Below are 17,295 nucleotides of genomic sequence, written 5' to 3'. Positions count from 1 at the left end.
GATGCCTGTAAAAAAACTTTATGAACAAAGAACTTTACGTGAACAAAAAACAAAGTTACTGCAGACTTTGTGTGGGGACACTTTTATAACTGCAGAGATAGTTGAACTTAACACATTTCAGTAAAATGACAGTTTGACACGATTTAGCAATGGTCCCTTCTGATGGATTTAAATATGGATCATTATTAGCACTAGTTGTAATGTTGTTGTTATATGGGCTTTGAAAGAAATAACTTCCCTGTTTCTGTACTGACCTCCACATTATGGATGTGAAAGCTGTGTAGTAGCTGCAGCAACCATTTATCTTCACATTAAATTGTCTTGCATATGATTGCTATTCATATGCTAATGAAGTCATGCACCGTGGTGGATTTGCCAATTAATTCAAAGAACAGTAAAACTGCAAAAGTGGTATTATTATAAGTAGAGTTAAAAAGAGATTTATCAATTCAACGTAATGCTATTGTATGAGTTTAAACACAATGCGATACTCAGTTTCCACCGATTTTGCTGAATTTGCCACTATAACATAAACCTTCATAAACCAACTGCACAGACAAATTATTAAAAACTGAAATAGATGCAAACATCTCACTCTGCTGGAGATCTGACCTTTTAAAGCTCATAGTTCAAACCACCCTCATGGTTTCCACGTGTTCTAATTACACCAGCTGGCAAATATTGACATATTGACAAATTGAAACAATTGAAATGACAGGTAGAAAATATTGTGCCTTAGGGGGTTTGCACTGAATATCAACACAACATTGTTAGTGTCGACATAATGTATGTACTTGTCAGAGAAGATGTATAATTTAGATAGCTAAGGGTTGAAAGGTTGAAAGGCCTAATGGATGAAGCTTTTACATTGTGGTCCGAGGCCAACGCAGCGTTGACCTTTATTCTCTGTTGTATTCATTCATTTAAATGTTGACGATAAATAAGTTGAAGCTCTTTCTGATTTTAAAATGTATGTTTTATATGCAAAATTTATTTCACTCATTTTCTGTCTTATGTCCTGTAGGTGTTGAGCTTCAGCTGAGAATGGCGGGGGATTCTCGAGTCCTCATGGACCACAACATGGAGATAGGAGTCACACCAGCACAGGTAAACTGCACAGCCACTACCCGTCCAGCGCAATGGGGAAAAAGTGGGAGACATGCTATACTGTATTTGAGATGAAGGTGGTGTGGGCTCAACTGATGGAGAAGATAAGAGCACATTGTATGTGTGTGAGAAAGGAAACCAGACTGATGGCTTTCAAGAATGTTGTGAATGAGGAGACTGAAAAGGCAATTAGATATTCAGCAGGTGAATACTGTGTACATACTGCGCAGATTAAATCAGCGCTAAAGATTAAAGATAAATCCCCACAAAGCATTACAACTCTCACTCCCAGTAATGGATGGTGCAGTTGTACTGGTTATCTGTCTTGATATACTTGCTGATTGGAACCTAAACTGTCAATCCAAGCACGGCAAGAGAGGCTCAATGAGAGAAAACACCCACCAGTTACCACTGCCACGCAGGGAGAACTAATGAATTTGTTTACGGACCATCACCCCTAGGGACCGTATTGACTACAAAGGCCAAAGATTGGACGGCACTGCTTGTGACAGCTTCATCTATCACTCAATTAACGCAAGCCTAAAGTGTGCAAACGAATGGGCCTATATTTGGAAGTTTACAAGAGGCGTAGTGCTGATTAACAACAGCTTCAAACATGAACTGCTCTTGTCGCGGGAAGTTTGATTCTAAAAAGCGTCAGGCCGTCAGTGATTTATATTTGATCCAATAGAGCTGGTAATTAGGGAGCCCAATGGCATTTGGTGAGTGCATTGTCATCTAGCCCCTAGTTGGAATGCGGGCCAGCATTGTCTTTCAATTCTTCTCTGTCAAAACAGGGATCACCTCTAATCAATATCTGTAAACTCAATACATGCAGGCCTGACTGCATGTGCATGTACACAGGACAGTGGTGAGACAGCACCTGACATCTTAATGAAACCCCTGAATAAACCTGCCTGACAGGTTTTATTATGCAGGCTCTGGCCATGGCAAGGCTGCAAGAAATGAAAGAAATGGAAGGATATTGTAGTGCATTCGATTATGTCCGTGTCCGGCTGCACTGTGAGGGTGATCGCCTTTGTGATAGAGCAGAGGAGAACTTAGTGTGAGCACAATAGGACATAGGTCTCCTGGTGATGTGAGCACGACTAGATGGATCCCAGATGTCCGATTATGAGCCGTTTCCTTGCTTTGACACTATGCCTTTCAATTATCAGCTCAGATTGGAAAGTGTCAGTGTGCTGCCAAGTGTCCTTTGTCTGTTTTAAAGGTGCCTTACACCTTTGTCTTTCTGTAAGCGTGCATTGTCAAAGCATATGGGCAAATTCCACGCAGCCTCTGCAGGAATATCCCATCGTTTTTATAGTCCTGTAATGTTATTAAACCATGTGAAGCATATAATGGAATACATTTTTGCATGTGTATGAATTCTAGTTTGTAAATGGTGTAACTAATGAACCTAGGCATATGCCACTCTTTTTAATGATGCCATAAGGGTCTGTTGGGGAAAGATAGAAGATCTGTTCCTATCCAGGCTTGCCAATGTCCCATAGGGTGTGAGTGGGGGGAGCACAGGGGACAGCGAGAGAGACAGGGCACAGCTGTGGAGCCAGATCGTCTATCTGGAGCTTGGCCAGCATCGACAAAGACCTGGGCGTCGTTGTGTTCTTGTTATGTCCTTACTCTCTGCTTCAGTTTCTCCCAATACATAGATACAATGACATGAAGTAGCACATAGCAGTGACTTTATACTGGCTCTCACTTTTATTTGCCTTCCTGCTAACAGCACAGAGTAGTGTGATTTTAGTAAGGCTGAAGAAAAATCACATAAAACAGGTGAACACCTCGGCTATAAATTCCATATAACCTCAGTAAGAAATCAGTAAGGCCACTGTAAAGTACACACACGGAGAGAACCCTAAACTGCAGTTTTCTTGCTTCCTTTCTTCTTTTACTTGCACATAATCTACCAGCTCTTTATCCTTATTTTGTTTCTCTCCCTCTGTATCTTTTCTGTTCCACGTAGGTTAAGAAGCTCCCCAAACACCTGCGGGAGGCGCAGATCTCAACAGAGCGAACCCACCTGATTTCTGATCCAGCGAAGAAGCCACGTCAGCGATATGTGCAGAAGGACGGCAAGTGCAACGTCCATCACGGAAATGTGCAAGAGACCTACCGTTACCTCAGTGACTTGTTCACCACACTGGTGGATCTACGCTGGCGTCTAAGTCTTTTCATTTTCACATTGGTCTATGTTGTGAACTGGCTTTTCTTTGGCTTTCTGTGGTGGCTGATAGCCCTCATCCGTGGCGATCTGGTGCACGGCGACGAGGAGGGCTGGACTCCATGTGTGGAGAACCTCAACAGTTTTGTCTCAGCCTTCCTCTTCTCCATTGAAACAGAGACCACCATAGGGTATGGTTATCGCGTGATCACAGAAAAATGCCCCGAAGGTATCATACTGCTTTTGGTGCAGGCCATCTTGGGCTCCATTGTTAATGCCATGATGGTGGGCTGTATGTTTGTCAAGATCTCACAGCCAAAGAACCGCGCAGAGACCCTCATGTTCTCACACAAAGCTGTTATTTCGGTGCGAGACAACAAGATGTGCCTGATGTTTCGGGTGGGGGACCTGAGGAACTCTCACATCGTCGAGGCATCGATCCGAGCAAAGCTGATCCGCTCGCAGCAGACCAAGGAGGGGGAGTTCATCCCGCTCAACCAGACTGACATCAACATCGGCTTTGACACGGGAGACGACCGGCTGTTCCTGGTGTCACCACTCATCATCTCCCACGAAATCAACGAGAGGAGCCCCTTTTGGGAGATGTCGCTGACGCAAATGGAGAAGGAGGAGTTTGAGATCGTGGTTATCCTTGAGGGAATGGTCGAGGCCACAGGTATGAAAGAGGGTGTGGTGGGGAGGGGGGTTAAAGGGATAAAGACAAATAGAGGTGGAATAGGAAGATATATGGATGACAGAGATTAATGAACTGTTGGATGCAGGAAGTGAGCTGAGTGGGTGGAATGGATAAATGGATGGAAATGCAGAAGAGGCTCACATGGAAAGTTGCACTGCTTTAAAGAGAGGAGCAGGAGTGAGTACCTGTAAGTGCTGCAAATTGCAAAAGATAATATTGGAATGGATGGAAAGACAGATCACGAACATTAACAGATCTTCAACTCTTAGTCAGTTAAAAAATAATCGTATGGGTTGTAATGATAATATAATCATTCATTTTAGTAAGGTGCTTTTTTTGGAGGAATTAGGCAACTGTTTTATTTTGTTCTTTTACAGTAGTTCCATCTTCATCAGCAAATTATTTTATACACATTTCCGGGTCACTGGAAGTGAGACAAATGATTGAAAGACGATCAAATGCATGCAAATGTTTGCCTGTACTCAATTGCAGCCCTCATTTCCCTTGTTGTTACTTCAAGGTTATGTCTTTGATATTGTTTATTGCAAAATTAAGGAAGTGTAGCTACCCACACTGCTGGTCTGTGTTTTGGGTAAAGGCCAAGCTGTCCTGAAAAAGCACTCCAGGCTGGTTACATTTATGAAGCAGACATGACCAGGTGGTTCAGTAAAGTTCCACAAAGCTCCCATTTCCCAGCATAGTAGCCTCTTCCACTCAGAAATCACACCTTAAGCACTAATCCCCTGTTTATTCACCACTGCAGGATGAATACAGAAACCTTTACAGCCTGGCCCCACAACTAGCTGTTAATTTGCTCTTCAAGCAGGTTTTCTGTGGGGTATTGACTAAATCACTTATTGTTTATATGCCTAAACCTCATTGTTTATTGGCCGTTGTTCAAGGACTAATTATAATCCACTCATTTGAAATGTAATGCATTATACATGTTACTAATTTATTTGATTGGATACCATCGTACATTGCATCGGGAAATGAGGCACACCGGTTGATCATGAGCGTTTAGTCTTTGCACACAACTTTCATTTTACAACCTCATACAAAACGCACAAGCTCCTTAATGCAATCAGGCATGGCTTTGCATGCATCTGAGCATTTCTGCTCTATTTCATTTTTGAATTATTTTATTTATTTAATTTTTACCCTCCAAAGCACCAGTAGTCATCATGCTTCCTGCTCACGCTGCTGGATACTTGACTCAGGCATTAAATCACCTTTCGCTTCACCGGCAGAGACCATGGCATCATGCAGGGTTTATTTCGTCACTGTCCTTGACCGTTAGGCAACAGAACAATCCAACCATCCGCTAGCTAGCTCTCCCTCTATACTCATGTCCCCTGTTAAAACTTACTGAACTAAACACTGGCAGCACTCCACTTGACTGATAAGTCAAAATGTAAATCACGACTGAACCAACCGCAAACATTGTGATCCAAAACAGGTGCCCTATCAGGGTTTGATTAGCACCTCTGTATTGTTTACAATGGCTTTACTTCTTCATCGGTCTGGGTCCTACTGACTATAAAAATACAACTACAAAAATCTACTTAAAACAAAATATATTTACTTTGGAACTTAGTAAGATGCAGAAAAGATGCAGAAAAGTAGATCTGCCCTACCTTCACCACATAGTGCACATTTGATTTAATGGTAACAAAATTAGATTTTAGACTAGATTTTTTTTATTATGGGCTATGCATGAACAAATGTATATTTCTTTTTGTGGTGTGGATTGGACTGACCTATTTGGGATATAGGTGGAGTAGTGCTGCATAAATATGTATTGTCATATCACGGCCAGAGAGCATTTGAAAATTAAGTACTTAACCCATGTTTTAAAAAGAAGTCATAAGTTAAAAATCATTTTTATAAGCAATTCTCATATAATAAGCTTGAGTCATGAAATATCACAGTGATTTAAAAAATGGTTGAGATGTTGAAATGGACATGTGGTAACTAATCAGTGCAGCCAGGCTACTAATTTATGATAATTATGTCTTTTTAATTGAGGTATAAGGCTCCAAGGTCAAAAGCATTTAAATATATAGCTGACTAAGCAGCCGCACTTCATTAATTTAAAAGTGATGAATCTGCTGCCAGTGTAGTTGTGTATCAATGAATGGACGGCCCATACAGTGGTATGCAAATCTTTGATCCAGCAGGAAATCATTTTAATACTCTCAATACCAGGGGAAATACACAGTACATTATTAAATGCTTTGAATTAAAAATAAAAAAGCTGGAGAATAAATTTGTCTCAAATCAAACAAGGAAAGAATTTGATAAACACTTGTTTCTCAAGCATTCCCAAAGCATCTTTCAAACTAATGAACATTCTACATGGTGCAGTTCACCAAAGATGCACTAAAAAATACCTAACACAGAGGCAGCCCTGCAATATGTTTGTATTGTTTATGTACCCTGCAATATACTTCACATATAGTCATTTTTGCATATTACTTGAAGAGTAAATAATATTTGGCCCTTAAGAAGTATAAAGTTTTACATAACATTTTGCTCTACACAGCAATGATTATGGTGAAGTTTATCAAAAGTGGTTATCACAATATAATGTCTGGGTCAATCTGAGATCTTAGTTACCAATATTCACAGATTGAAAGTCTTCAAATATAATATTACAATCTATGCATACTCAATATCCAGTAATACAGATTGATTTCCGGATGTTTAGATCCGGAAAACAAAATAAAAACTGAAGCAACTTCAGATATAGTCATGTTTGTATGCACCATCTTTTCCCTTTTGGCAGCTGATGTTTTATAATTTACTATTGAATAATAAGTTCTGTTCCCTAAAGCATATTTTTCAGCCAAATATCAAGATGCAAGACAAAATACAAAATACATGAACACATCAACATCAATCTTAGAGCCCATCGTCTATCATCTGTTGACGAATTAGCCTCTGGGGGCAATGACCAATATTTTGAGACTTCTGTGTAGACAGTAATTATCTGGGTGAAGTCTTCAATTCACCATACACTGTTTACAGTGACGAGTGCACAAGAGTCAAGCATTTCTCCACACAAAATCAGTGATTTTAGGTGATTTAGGTCCAGACGACATTCTGACTAATCTCTATTAACATGGATTTACATCAGAATTCGAATAAATTTAAAAGGCAGATGTATATGTTCTTTTTTATTCAATTTTGACCCTGTTATCTTTTCTCAGATCATATTTTTATTTGACGTAAAGTACAACAATCCATCCATCCATCCATTATTTAATGCTTGCATCATCTCTAAGTAAAGACCCTGAAAAGCACCTGTGTTATGAATCTTTACTCCCTCAACCAGAGACTTGTTTTTATCATATCTGCAATGAGGAGTCTGTGCTACAACCTTGGTTGCTATGGCAATGGCCACTGGGCCCTATCAGTGCCTTCACTGCTATCCTAGAGACAGACAGTGAACTATTGTTTCTAAGGCCCACGTATAAGTCTTATACCTTTAATGCAACCTAAAGACCTTATGAGTTAAAAAATAATCTTTCACAGATACCCATTTTCTGATTGTGAGATCAACACTGACATCAACCTAACATCTTTTGAGACCCAAGTCAGACAAAAACATGCAATTGAATCTTTATCTATGGTCTGGACCTGCCCAGTACACCTGTTGCAGGACACCTGTGATGTTTGCACTTCTACTGTTACATTTCATCCATTTATGGCTGTAATCCTTTGTTTCCCTATTGAAGCAATGTTTTTCATATGAACATGAAAAGTGCAATGACATCCAACATATATTGCAAAAACTATATCTGGAGTCATATTTCCACCAAAATGCTTTGTCACAGAGTGTTAATGTAATACAGTTGGTTGGAGAATATTGAAAATCAAAGGCAAAACTTACAGAAGAAGATCCATATCTGTCAGCTGCTTCAAAACTCTGGACAGCACCATGGATTAGCTCTTAGCTACACGAGTAAACCCCTGACCGGACACATTATCAAATGGTCGAGGTCAAGCAGCAGGAGTCTGCAAACTCGTTCACGGGTGGCCCCTTGCTATTCATGAATGCTGACATCACGGACTGATCTCATGTAGCATGAGTGGGATGATAAGCTGTGGGCAGGCGGCAGGCCCACGTCATGAACTCCAACTAATGTACCTGTATTATGGCTATCTCATTTGTATAGTGCCTCACACCCAAAGCTGATAACATAGTCTGCATTGGTGCCATCTGCACAGATCATGGTAGCAGCTGATCATGGGCTATGATTACAACAAGACTGCTTGATATACAATATGCCTATACATACCATTACTTCTCATCAATGTTGAAAATATTGTAGTTCTATTACACGCGGCATCGACTGCACTTCTGTCTGTCCTGGGAGAGGGATCCCTCACATGTGACTCCCTGAGGTTTCTACATTTTATCCTCTGTTAATAGGTTCTAGTTGAGGGTTAAGGGCAGAGGTTATCAAACCTTATTGAGACCTATGAGACAAATTGTGAATTGTGAATATGGGCTATACAAATAAAATTTGATTGACGATTGAGATGCCTATTACATGTAATTAAATCTATAATGCTTCTTTAGGTATGACATGGTCAGAAATCTGCTTTTATGAAGTACTGATCCGCCTGTATTTTAATTCCTATGGTAAATAGACCACCACTATCAAAATATACAAACACATCTGACTAGGTTTTTTTTCTCTTTAAACCTGTGTTATCATTTGTCAGAATATGTCCCATATCAAACTAAAGCTTGGCTCTATGACCACATTCAGTCAGTCTTTGCAGCAGCAAGATGGAATTAGTGAGACAAGATTTCTCTGTAGACAAGCAACCAACAAGTCATCTGCATATTGTAGGAGGGTGCTCTTCCTGCCAACTGCAAGTCGTCCAGATGGACTAGCATGGCCCATTTATGTTGTTTACCATTAACATTAAATGCTAATACATAATGGATTCCTGGATGCAGAGGATTCAAGGAAATGATGAAGACAAAGACATGACTGTATATTATGCGCAGGTAGAAGGAAATGAATCAAGACTCTAAATGGTATCCGGCACAATTAGAGCTGTGGGTACTGCAATGATATTAACAACATTTCTTTGGAATAGACCAAAAACAAGATACATACATCAACTGGTGGTTTGAACCAACACACCTTGAGCTACATGTAGAAATTGAATCACACCCTCATTTCTTGCCATTGATTTCTGATGCAAGTGCTATTACATAAATGTAGGCAGCTAATTGCATTAACTTTGAGTGTCACTCTGGAAAGCAGAGCATAATTTACAGTGTGCAGCTCATCACCAAGGTTTGTTATCAATTGTGTTTGAAAGACTTCTACAGCTTCTCTCAATAATTGGCATCTCTCCATGATATCTCCTATAGGTGTTTAATTAAGCATCTGTCACTGATACAGCAATGACCACATGGTCATGACTTATTGATCTTGAACAATTTACTGTGTCAAGACACTCTAATAGGCTAAAGTACACCCCTCTGGACTCATCGATAAAATGTGCTTATTGTTAAACCCACACATAATTTTCAAAAAAGATTCTGCTAAGGGGTTGTACTCATCTGAAGGATTAAATGCAATGACTAGATCAAACAGGTCTCTCTCAGAGGCAGATGACGCACAGGCTGGAGATGTTTCAGCAACATGATGAATGTTTGACAGTAAATGCATGCAGCCAATTTCCTATATTGCCTCCATAGTTGATCAATCTGAGAGTATTTGAGCCCCATATGTGTTGCAACAACAGCATGTGTTGCTGGGCTCTACCGTTGCCCAATTGCCTGTTTTTTTGCAACAACTGTGAGTCTATTATTCTGTAAAACACTGCTTTAGGAGAAAACTTTGCTCCTGTGTGAAGCTGTTGTTTTATTTATTGTTATGTTCCAAACCAAGGTCTGCTAATCCATAATAGTTTATATGTGGTTTTAACTTTTGTAGAAAAGTTTGAACAGTTAAGAGATTGTCATAGTCTCTTTTTAGGTCAGGATTGGTGTCCAACACCATCATGAATCATAGAATGAAGCTAAGGATTTCTTACTGCCTTGTACACACTGAACAACCTTCTGAAAATCCCTACGGTGTGTGTTTTGTTTTGTTTGTAGACTATTGACTCTAGGTTCGGGGAAAGTAAATACTGCCTCAGACAGAACTCATAGAATATGAATTTACTGCATTCATATAGGTAAATGGTTGGATAAGGATCTTTCTTGACATGTCACCTATTGTGGTTTGTACATTTTACTTTTTCATTACGAGACCTAAGTCAACATGTTGAAACTCTTTCTTCTTAGTTGCCCTTTCTTAAGCGAGAAACTCTGAAGCTACATACTAAAATACTATTTCTGTCCACATGAGTGTTTTGACTCTGTATCAGTTCCCCCTCCACACTATAACACTATAGCTTGTCTCCTACACATGTAAGCAGCTGTATTACAACGAAATGAAGAATTTAACTGTACAACAGCTGTTGCGTATCCATGTTGACTTCAACAATGGCAGCCAAGGCTGATGCCGGTTGTTTGACCAGAAGGGGGTCATGTGATAGGAACCTGAGAAATCAGCATAGGCTACGTTGTGACTGCTAAGAGCTAATCAGCAAGGGGCATCTTTCCCAAACATCCCCATTACTGTGCATCCAAAATAAAACAGGGCCAGCAGCGTTTCCAAACTTCTCTTTTCTAAAACTACTCTGGAGCAGTGTGGACGCCAGGCATATCCTTAGCAGAGTTGATACGTTTTCAAACTAAAACATGGTGTGGACGCAGCTAAAGGCTTCCAACCTGTGCAGCTCTGTGGCAGCAGCAAGAAAGAGGGAGAAGTCATCTGCTTCTTTACCAGACCTGACTCATCTATACAATAATTATTAGAAAGTTGTGGATAGAGAGTGTAACCTTGCCATTTCTGCTCTGCTTAGAGAATAGCAATGTTGAATATTGTTCACAGCATCTAGGGTGGGCTTGTTATACATATTTGCAACATTCACTGTAACAGACAGTGAACTATTGTTTCTAAAGCTTACTTTTAAGTCTTGTAAGCAGAGTAATTCTTATCAAGAAGAACCAAATCCTCACAATAGGCTCTGACTTTGTCATCGCCTACCAAAAATATTTTGAGCAACACAGTAGAGTCTGGTAAGTGACGACAAAAAGTTTCCCTTGGGGTGAGTCACCTGTGGACATGAGCCCTCATGGTGCCTCTACATGGAAAGTAGCAGCGGCAGCATGCGATTGATGCTGTTACTGCTGCAATGATATTGTGACATGTCAACATTGTTAAAGCAAAGGTGTCACTAAAAACATCTGTGATGACCGTTCTCCCCTTTGATGTTCCTGTCAGCCAACACGCACAGTACCAGTACCCTGAAACTGACACACCTCAATGGAAACGATACATGTATTTGATGAGTCAAAATGTCTGTTGTGGCCAAACCTACGAGAGGTCCCTTGAAAGACTTTATTACATTTGGTTTCACACGTAGCATCATAATGTCACACATACCATACTCACTGTTCCTTCTTACATGTACAAAAATGCTTTATTTTATTTACTATCATACTGAACATCATTTTTTTTCCGTCCCTATTTTCACCACTCTTGGTATAAAAAAATCTTTGCTGGTCCATAGTTTTCTTCGACAAAGTCACTGCTACTGATATACTGGGCATCCAGAAATGCTGCTCCATCCTTTTCTATTTCCCAGATGTAATGAAAGTGCTGAAGAAAATATGGCTGTTATCTATAAAGCAAGATGAGTGTGTTGAGGCTGTGAGACTCAAAACACAGGATGGAAAATTTTGAATTTGTCCTCCAAACAGTGATACGGTGGGAAGAATTATGGGCACTGTAACCACTGTTTCATAAAAGTTTCCAGTAACAGATCTTTGACGTTTTACAGGCAAGGAGATATCTAGAAAGTGAATCCCTTGTTTCACTCAGAGGGGGATTTCACAGCTTTAAAGAAAATCTTCAGCACCATAACACAGGAGAGAAATAAATGTGCTGTGAAAAAACAGACACCACAATAAAAGTTTATCTGTTGAACACAAACAATACACTCATTCACAGATTGTATTATTCAGACTTACATTCACTATAATTTTGTTTCTTATACTTTATCATTTATATTCCTACTATTACATTATCTTACATATTATGATAATGTATCAAATATCCTATAACACAATTCTCTAGACTATCATGCAAGTATAGTACCGGATGATAGTATAAAATAAAGCATGATTTTAGTACAGATAAATAACACTGCAGTAGCATGGATGTATGATAATAGTATAGTATGTAGTATAGTTGTTTGTGTATGTAAAGTCACTGTTTGAGTGTAAGAAGGTAGATAAAAGAAAGAAAAAGTGTGCACACAAGAGAGTATATAGAGGTGTTAATGTAAGAATGTAGTTGTCTACATGTGTTTATGATATTGTCTGTGGAGCCAAGTATGAGTCTTCTCTCTTAGCGGCCTTTCATGTTTTCATATTTGTTAATTGATTCAGTCACATGAATAAATTGTACATTTTGATTTAATCCCTCAGGAAATAACTGCTCTAAAAATGTGTTAACACCAGTTCATCAGTAAAATACTCCCTGTCTTCCATCCTGCATTTAGAAGTTTCGAGTCAAAGGCAACCGAACTCTTGACATGAGATGCAGCTTTCAGGAGAATGATAAAACTGGAATCAGCAAAAGGCTAATGTGACAAGATGCTAACAGATCTTCAAGAAATAATGTATTTAGACAGCAAAGTAGCTAAACTAAGATTCAAAACCAACACTTCAAACAATATGCCAAACCCCTTAACAGACAGTATAGAAATGCTTCACGTTGTCTTTGAGGAATCAGTCACAGAAATAAACATTTCACAAGTTAAAAGTGGAAACTAGGCCACTCATATCCACAGGGGAAGCAGAATAAAAGGTAGAAGTCCCTACTCTTACAATGGCATTAGACACCATATCAAATTTGGCATCTTTGTCTATTTTTGAGCACATGCTTGGTGTTATGGGTGGTGTTATGTATAAGGCATACAGCACATTACGTAACTCAACAGCTGAGAGCAAGCAATCTATGGCCAGTTGGATGATTTCAGTTTAAACTCAAAATCTGTCTTTTGTGCTTCAAATTATCTCCTGTCTGTAAAATGCTGTTGCCTTCATTAGCTTGTGATCATTTTCTTGAGTCAGAGTCTAGCCAAAAAAACGTTTGAGCTGTTAAGGAGAGGGAAAGATTGAAGATCATAGTAACTTTAAGGATATCTCTCGTAAACGGTAATTCAAAGTATTAGTTGAAGTTTCTAAAGTGAGAGAAAGTGATGTTAGCCAAGTTAGATGTTATTTTTTTCCGATTTACTTTCACCACCACCACCAATTCATACATGGGTTTGATGAAGCGTTACAGAGCAGTTTACATGTTGTTCGAAACATTTATCTACATAATTTATGGTAATCCTGAATCCCCATGAGAAAATGCTATGCCTAGCTTAACCGCTTATGAGCACATCTCTTGGTTTCATACCTTACAGTAAATTAACAGTGAACTATCTCATTTGTGATTAATTGCATGTTTTGTTATTCCTATTTGTTACTTCATCTTTTCCATGGTAGACATTTTTGTAACTGCAGGAAAAACAAAGGTGTGATTAATGGCAGGAATAATGACTGCATTATCTTTATGTTTGTATGGTTTTGCTAATTAAAGCTGCAGAGATACTCAGCTAATTTAGCTATTAGGTCTACAATGCTGATTTCACTTCCATATTCTAATTATTCAAGCCAGTACCTTTCTAAAAATTGTGTAATGTGTTAACATTTATATCTGACACAACTGATACAATTACTGAATCGGAATTTTCCTTTCGCATTCTGGCTTGTGACCAAACCTTTGTAATTCAAAAACAACCACAGTTGCAAGACTGGGCGTCCAATTTTTTTTCTTTGACAAAACAGTCATTTCTGTTCAGATTAGTGGGGTAACCAACATTATTGTTTTCAAAAACAGAATGGAGGTTTAGCAGAAATAGGTCTTGGCCCTTTCTGTGAGCAGTTCCTGTATAACCATGAATAATTTACTGATGCTGTCTCTCTTTCTCCCAACACCTCTTTCCATCTCTGTGTGTTTGTTTGCCTGTCCACTCTGACCATGTGTCTTCTGTCTCTTCTCATTCCCTGTGTGTAATGTTGCGCATATGTTTGTGTGCATGTGGACACTTACCCCCATCCATCCTATCCATACCTGTGACAGGGATGACATGTCAGGCACGGAGCTCCTATCTGGACACAGAGGTGCTTTGGGGCTATCGCTTCACGCCAGTTCTGTCGTTGGAGAAGGGCTTCTACGAGGTAGACTACAACAACTTCCACGAAATCTATGAGACCAACACTCCCACCTGCAGCGCCAAGGAGCTAGCTGCTAAGCTCCGGGAGGAGCCGCTATTGCCTCAGCTTTCGCTTCTCAGCCCTGAGCCTAAAATTCATACTTTTGACCCCCTAAACCGCCTGTCTAAACAGGACCCATTAAGCCAGGACGAGGACACGGAGGAGAGAGATTCAGGGGGTGACAGAGGAGAGACCAATGGCTTAGCTGCTGCTGTAGAGGATCTGCCCCTCGCTGATGGAATGCCTGACTGATTGGCAAACTTCAGCTGAAAACCCAGGAAAGACTTTGACAAGAAGACAGGACAGTGTAATACTTAATTTAGCCAATGGCCAGCTTGATCCTTTGCAGTACTTGGAGATGCAAGACACCCATCTCCAGCCCCTGACTCATGCAATACTCCTATACTAGGGTGTCGATCTATAGTATAGATTGGTTTTGTAGACATGTAAGTACACAAACACACACGTACAATATCTATATCTACACTTAAAGGTTGGTGGTTCAGGTTGTCTTTTTATAATCCTAATGACCACTTACTGCTATAACAGCTCAAGTTGTATATCTTTAACTTGAGCTAAAACTGGTAGCCATGACGATGAGTACCATGGGCTTATTATGGATACTCCAATATTCTCAATCTAGAGTGTGTTTATTCACCTTCATTTAAGCAGAGTATAAGTCTCATTACTCAACTAATGTGTCTGACAGCAGCTTCTGTGTGCAAATGGAAGTGTTGTTACTATTAATTTCTAAAAAAAAATATGGGAGGATGATTATTTCCTCTCTCTGTCGTGTTGTTACTCTGTGTCTGAAACCCCCAGTCACGAGGAGGAAATGTACTAGGCCTGTAGTTTGCATATGCAACAGAAGATGTAGGAAACTGATCTATAAAAGGCAACTTGTACCGGGAACCACGACCGGTTCTTGTTTTCTTTGCTCACATCTTCCTCATCGTAAAAAACTCGCTGTGTGTGTCTGATTGTCTCCCAACACACTGGGAGCCTTGACCCAAAAGAAGCCAGCTTGTACCTCATTTTATACAAATTTTCAGGGTTTGAAATGGAAAAAAAGGACTAGTTAAATGTTGGTAGTAACTATATGCTGACTATTACAAGAACTCTTCTAGGCTGGTTGAAGATTTAATTCCCCTTCCTGCAGCAGGAACTAAAACATTAATTCCAAGCCCTTTTTCTTGGTACGTAAAGCACAATTTCCCATGAGGTGACTCCACGCTGACCTAACCCCCCACCTAGCCACTGCTACTGGCTGATGCATGTCAGTCCTAGTTAAAAGTGACACAAATATTTATATGAAATATTTATGCTCAACTGCTCTTTGAAATGGTCTTGATTTTTTTACACCACACGTATGAATATTTCAGACGCTCCACAAGCAAAATGAAATGCTCTGTGTATCCTTTTATGTTTGTTTTCTTTTTGTTTTAAATATTCAAAAGACATTGAAGCATTTTTGTTCTGTTGTTGCATAAAAGCTACCAATGATAGGAGCAGGATTTCTGTCATGAGTCTAGTATCTGGCCAACTGAACACCTTGCAGCATTGGATGTCTTTGTAACTATTTTCTCGAACCTTCACCTTTGGCTCTAACCTCATGATTTGAAGTCTTCTTTTTCCACCCACACTCGGTTCAGTCTGCACTTTTGGCCTTTTTTTCCTACAAACTGGCCCTGGGTCTTTTCCCCAACATAGTTTATGACCCTTTGTGACTCTACTCTTTTGGACTCTTGTCCACTGAAGGCCGTACCCTACAGTATTTTTTGACTTTTCTTGGAAAGGACAATTCAGAGCTTGCATGCATGAATCAACCCCTGTGCCCCTCATCGCTGAGTAAGTTTAATACAGTAAGAAATACAGGGTATTTTTTAGGCATGTAAATTATGAGATTTTTACAATAATTACCAGATAATGTATGATTATCAAATTATCATTTGTTGAAAGAAAAATTCCTGATACTTAAAAATCTCCCACCCCCTAATTTAATGGGTTTTTTTTACAGATGCTTGTCCAATCAATGTGTTTCTTTTCACTGTGACATTAGAGCATCTTACTATGTATTCATTTCTTTTCATTGCTGGAATGTCATCTGTTTTCTGTGTGTTCTCATGGGAATAAACATAATATGGCCAAAAGAACAACATGTTCTTGTTAGATAATGTCTGCATGGATGAGTGTGTATGTAAGAGTGTGTACTTACTTTGCAAATAGGGCTTGAAAAGCCTTAATTTACCAAGTGTGAAGCTGCACTCTATCAGCAGTGGTGTGACGAAATGACAGATTTATCCCATGGCTTTGGGTAAAACAACTGTGTTTTACACAGCAACTACCTGAAAACTGGATTAGCTGTGCATCGGATCATGAAAAGGATGCTGTGGCAACCTGCAATTATCAACACACAATCTTTCCTTACACTGAAGCTTGAGGCAAATACTGCTTAGTGCACGCCAAGGAGACAAGCGCTGCATGAAGGATAACATCGGGAACTTTGTCAACCACCCTCTCCATGTGTGAATGACTAAATAAAAATTATACAGCAGCAAAGGATTCATCACAGCAGAATCCCAAACCCTTTGCTGTGCTGAACACTGAAAACTGACAGTATTTTTCCAAGCCTATTATAAAGGAAAAAAACCAATGGTTTCTCATGGTGTAACATGGTTGTGGCTGCTGAAGTCCTCAGGAGCTGAACAGCATCCCTGAGTCAGCATTTTGTGCCAGTACACTGCTATTACAATCTCACACACACACACACACACACACACAATCAGCTGGCAGATTGATTAAGAAAGCCGCCACAGCTATTAAACAGTGGCAGAGAAAACCCTGCTGGAGTTACAGGGGTAATCACAAATTCGTCCAGAATCGAGAGAGTCTGGC

The 17,295-nt window shown here is 39.6% G+C and overlaps 1 protein-coding gene across 3 annotated transcripts in view; it reads left to right on the top strand.

Moving 5' to 3' along the window:
• kcnj5 (potassium inwardly rectifying channel subfamily J member 5) overlaps positions 1 to 16,556 on the top strand; it is a 30,145-nt gene extending 13,589 nt beyond the window's left edge. For all 3 annotated transcript variants that reach the window (XM_069534610.1, XM_069534611.1, XM_020094850.2), the window contains 3 exons: positions 1,025 to 1,107; positions 3,095 to 3,968; positions 14,267 to 16,556. In XM_069534610.1, the coding sequence (XP_069390711.1) occupies positions 1,045 to 1,107; positions 3,095 to 3,968; positions 14,267 to 14,652 (1,323 nt within the window). In that variant the 5' untranslated portion in view covers positions 1,025 to 1,044 and the 3' untranslated portion in view covers positions 14,653 to 16,556. The remainder of the gene's footprint in view (positions 1 to 1,024; positions 1,108 to 3,094; positions 3,969 to 14,266) is intronic.
• Positions 16,557 to 17,295: the final 739 nt, after the last annotated feature.

Source organism: Paralichthys olivaceus, chromosome 11, assembly GCF_024713975.1.
Source record: "Paralichthys olivaceus isolate ysfri-2021 chromosome 11, ASM2471397v2, whole genome shotgun sequence".
Lineage (NCBI taxonomy): Eukaryota > Metazoa > Chordata > Actinopteri > Pleuronectiformes > Paralichthyidae > Paralichthys > Paralichthys olivaceus.
This window is presented reverse-complemented; position numbering and strand designations above follow the sequence as displayed.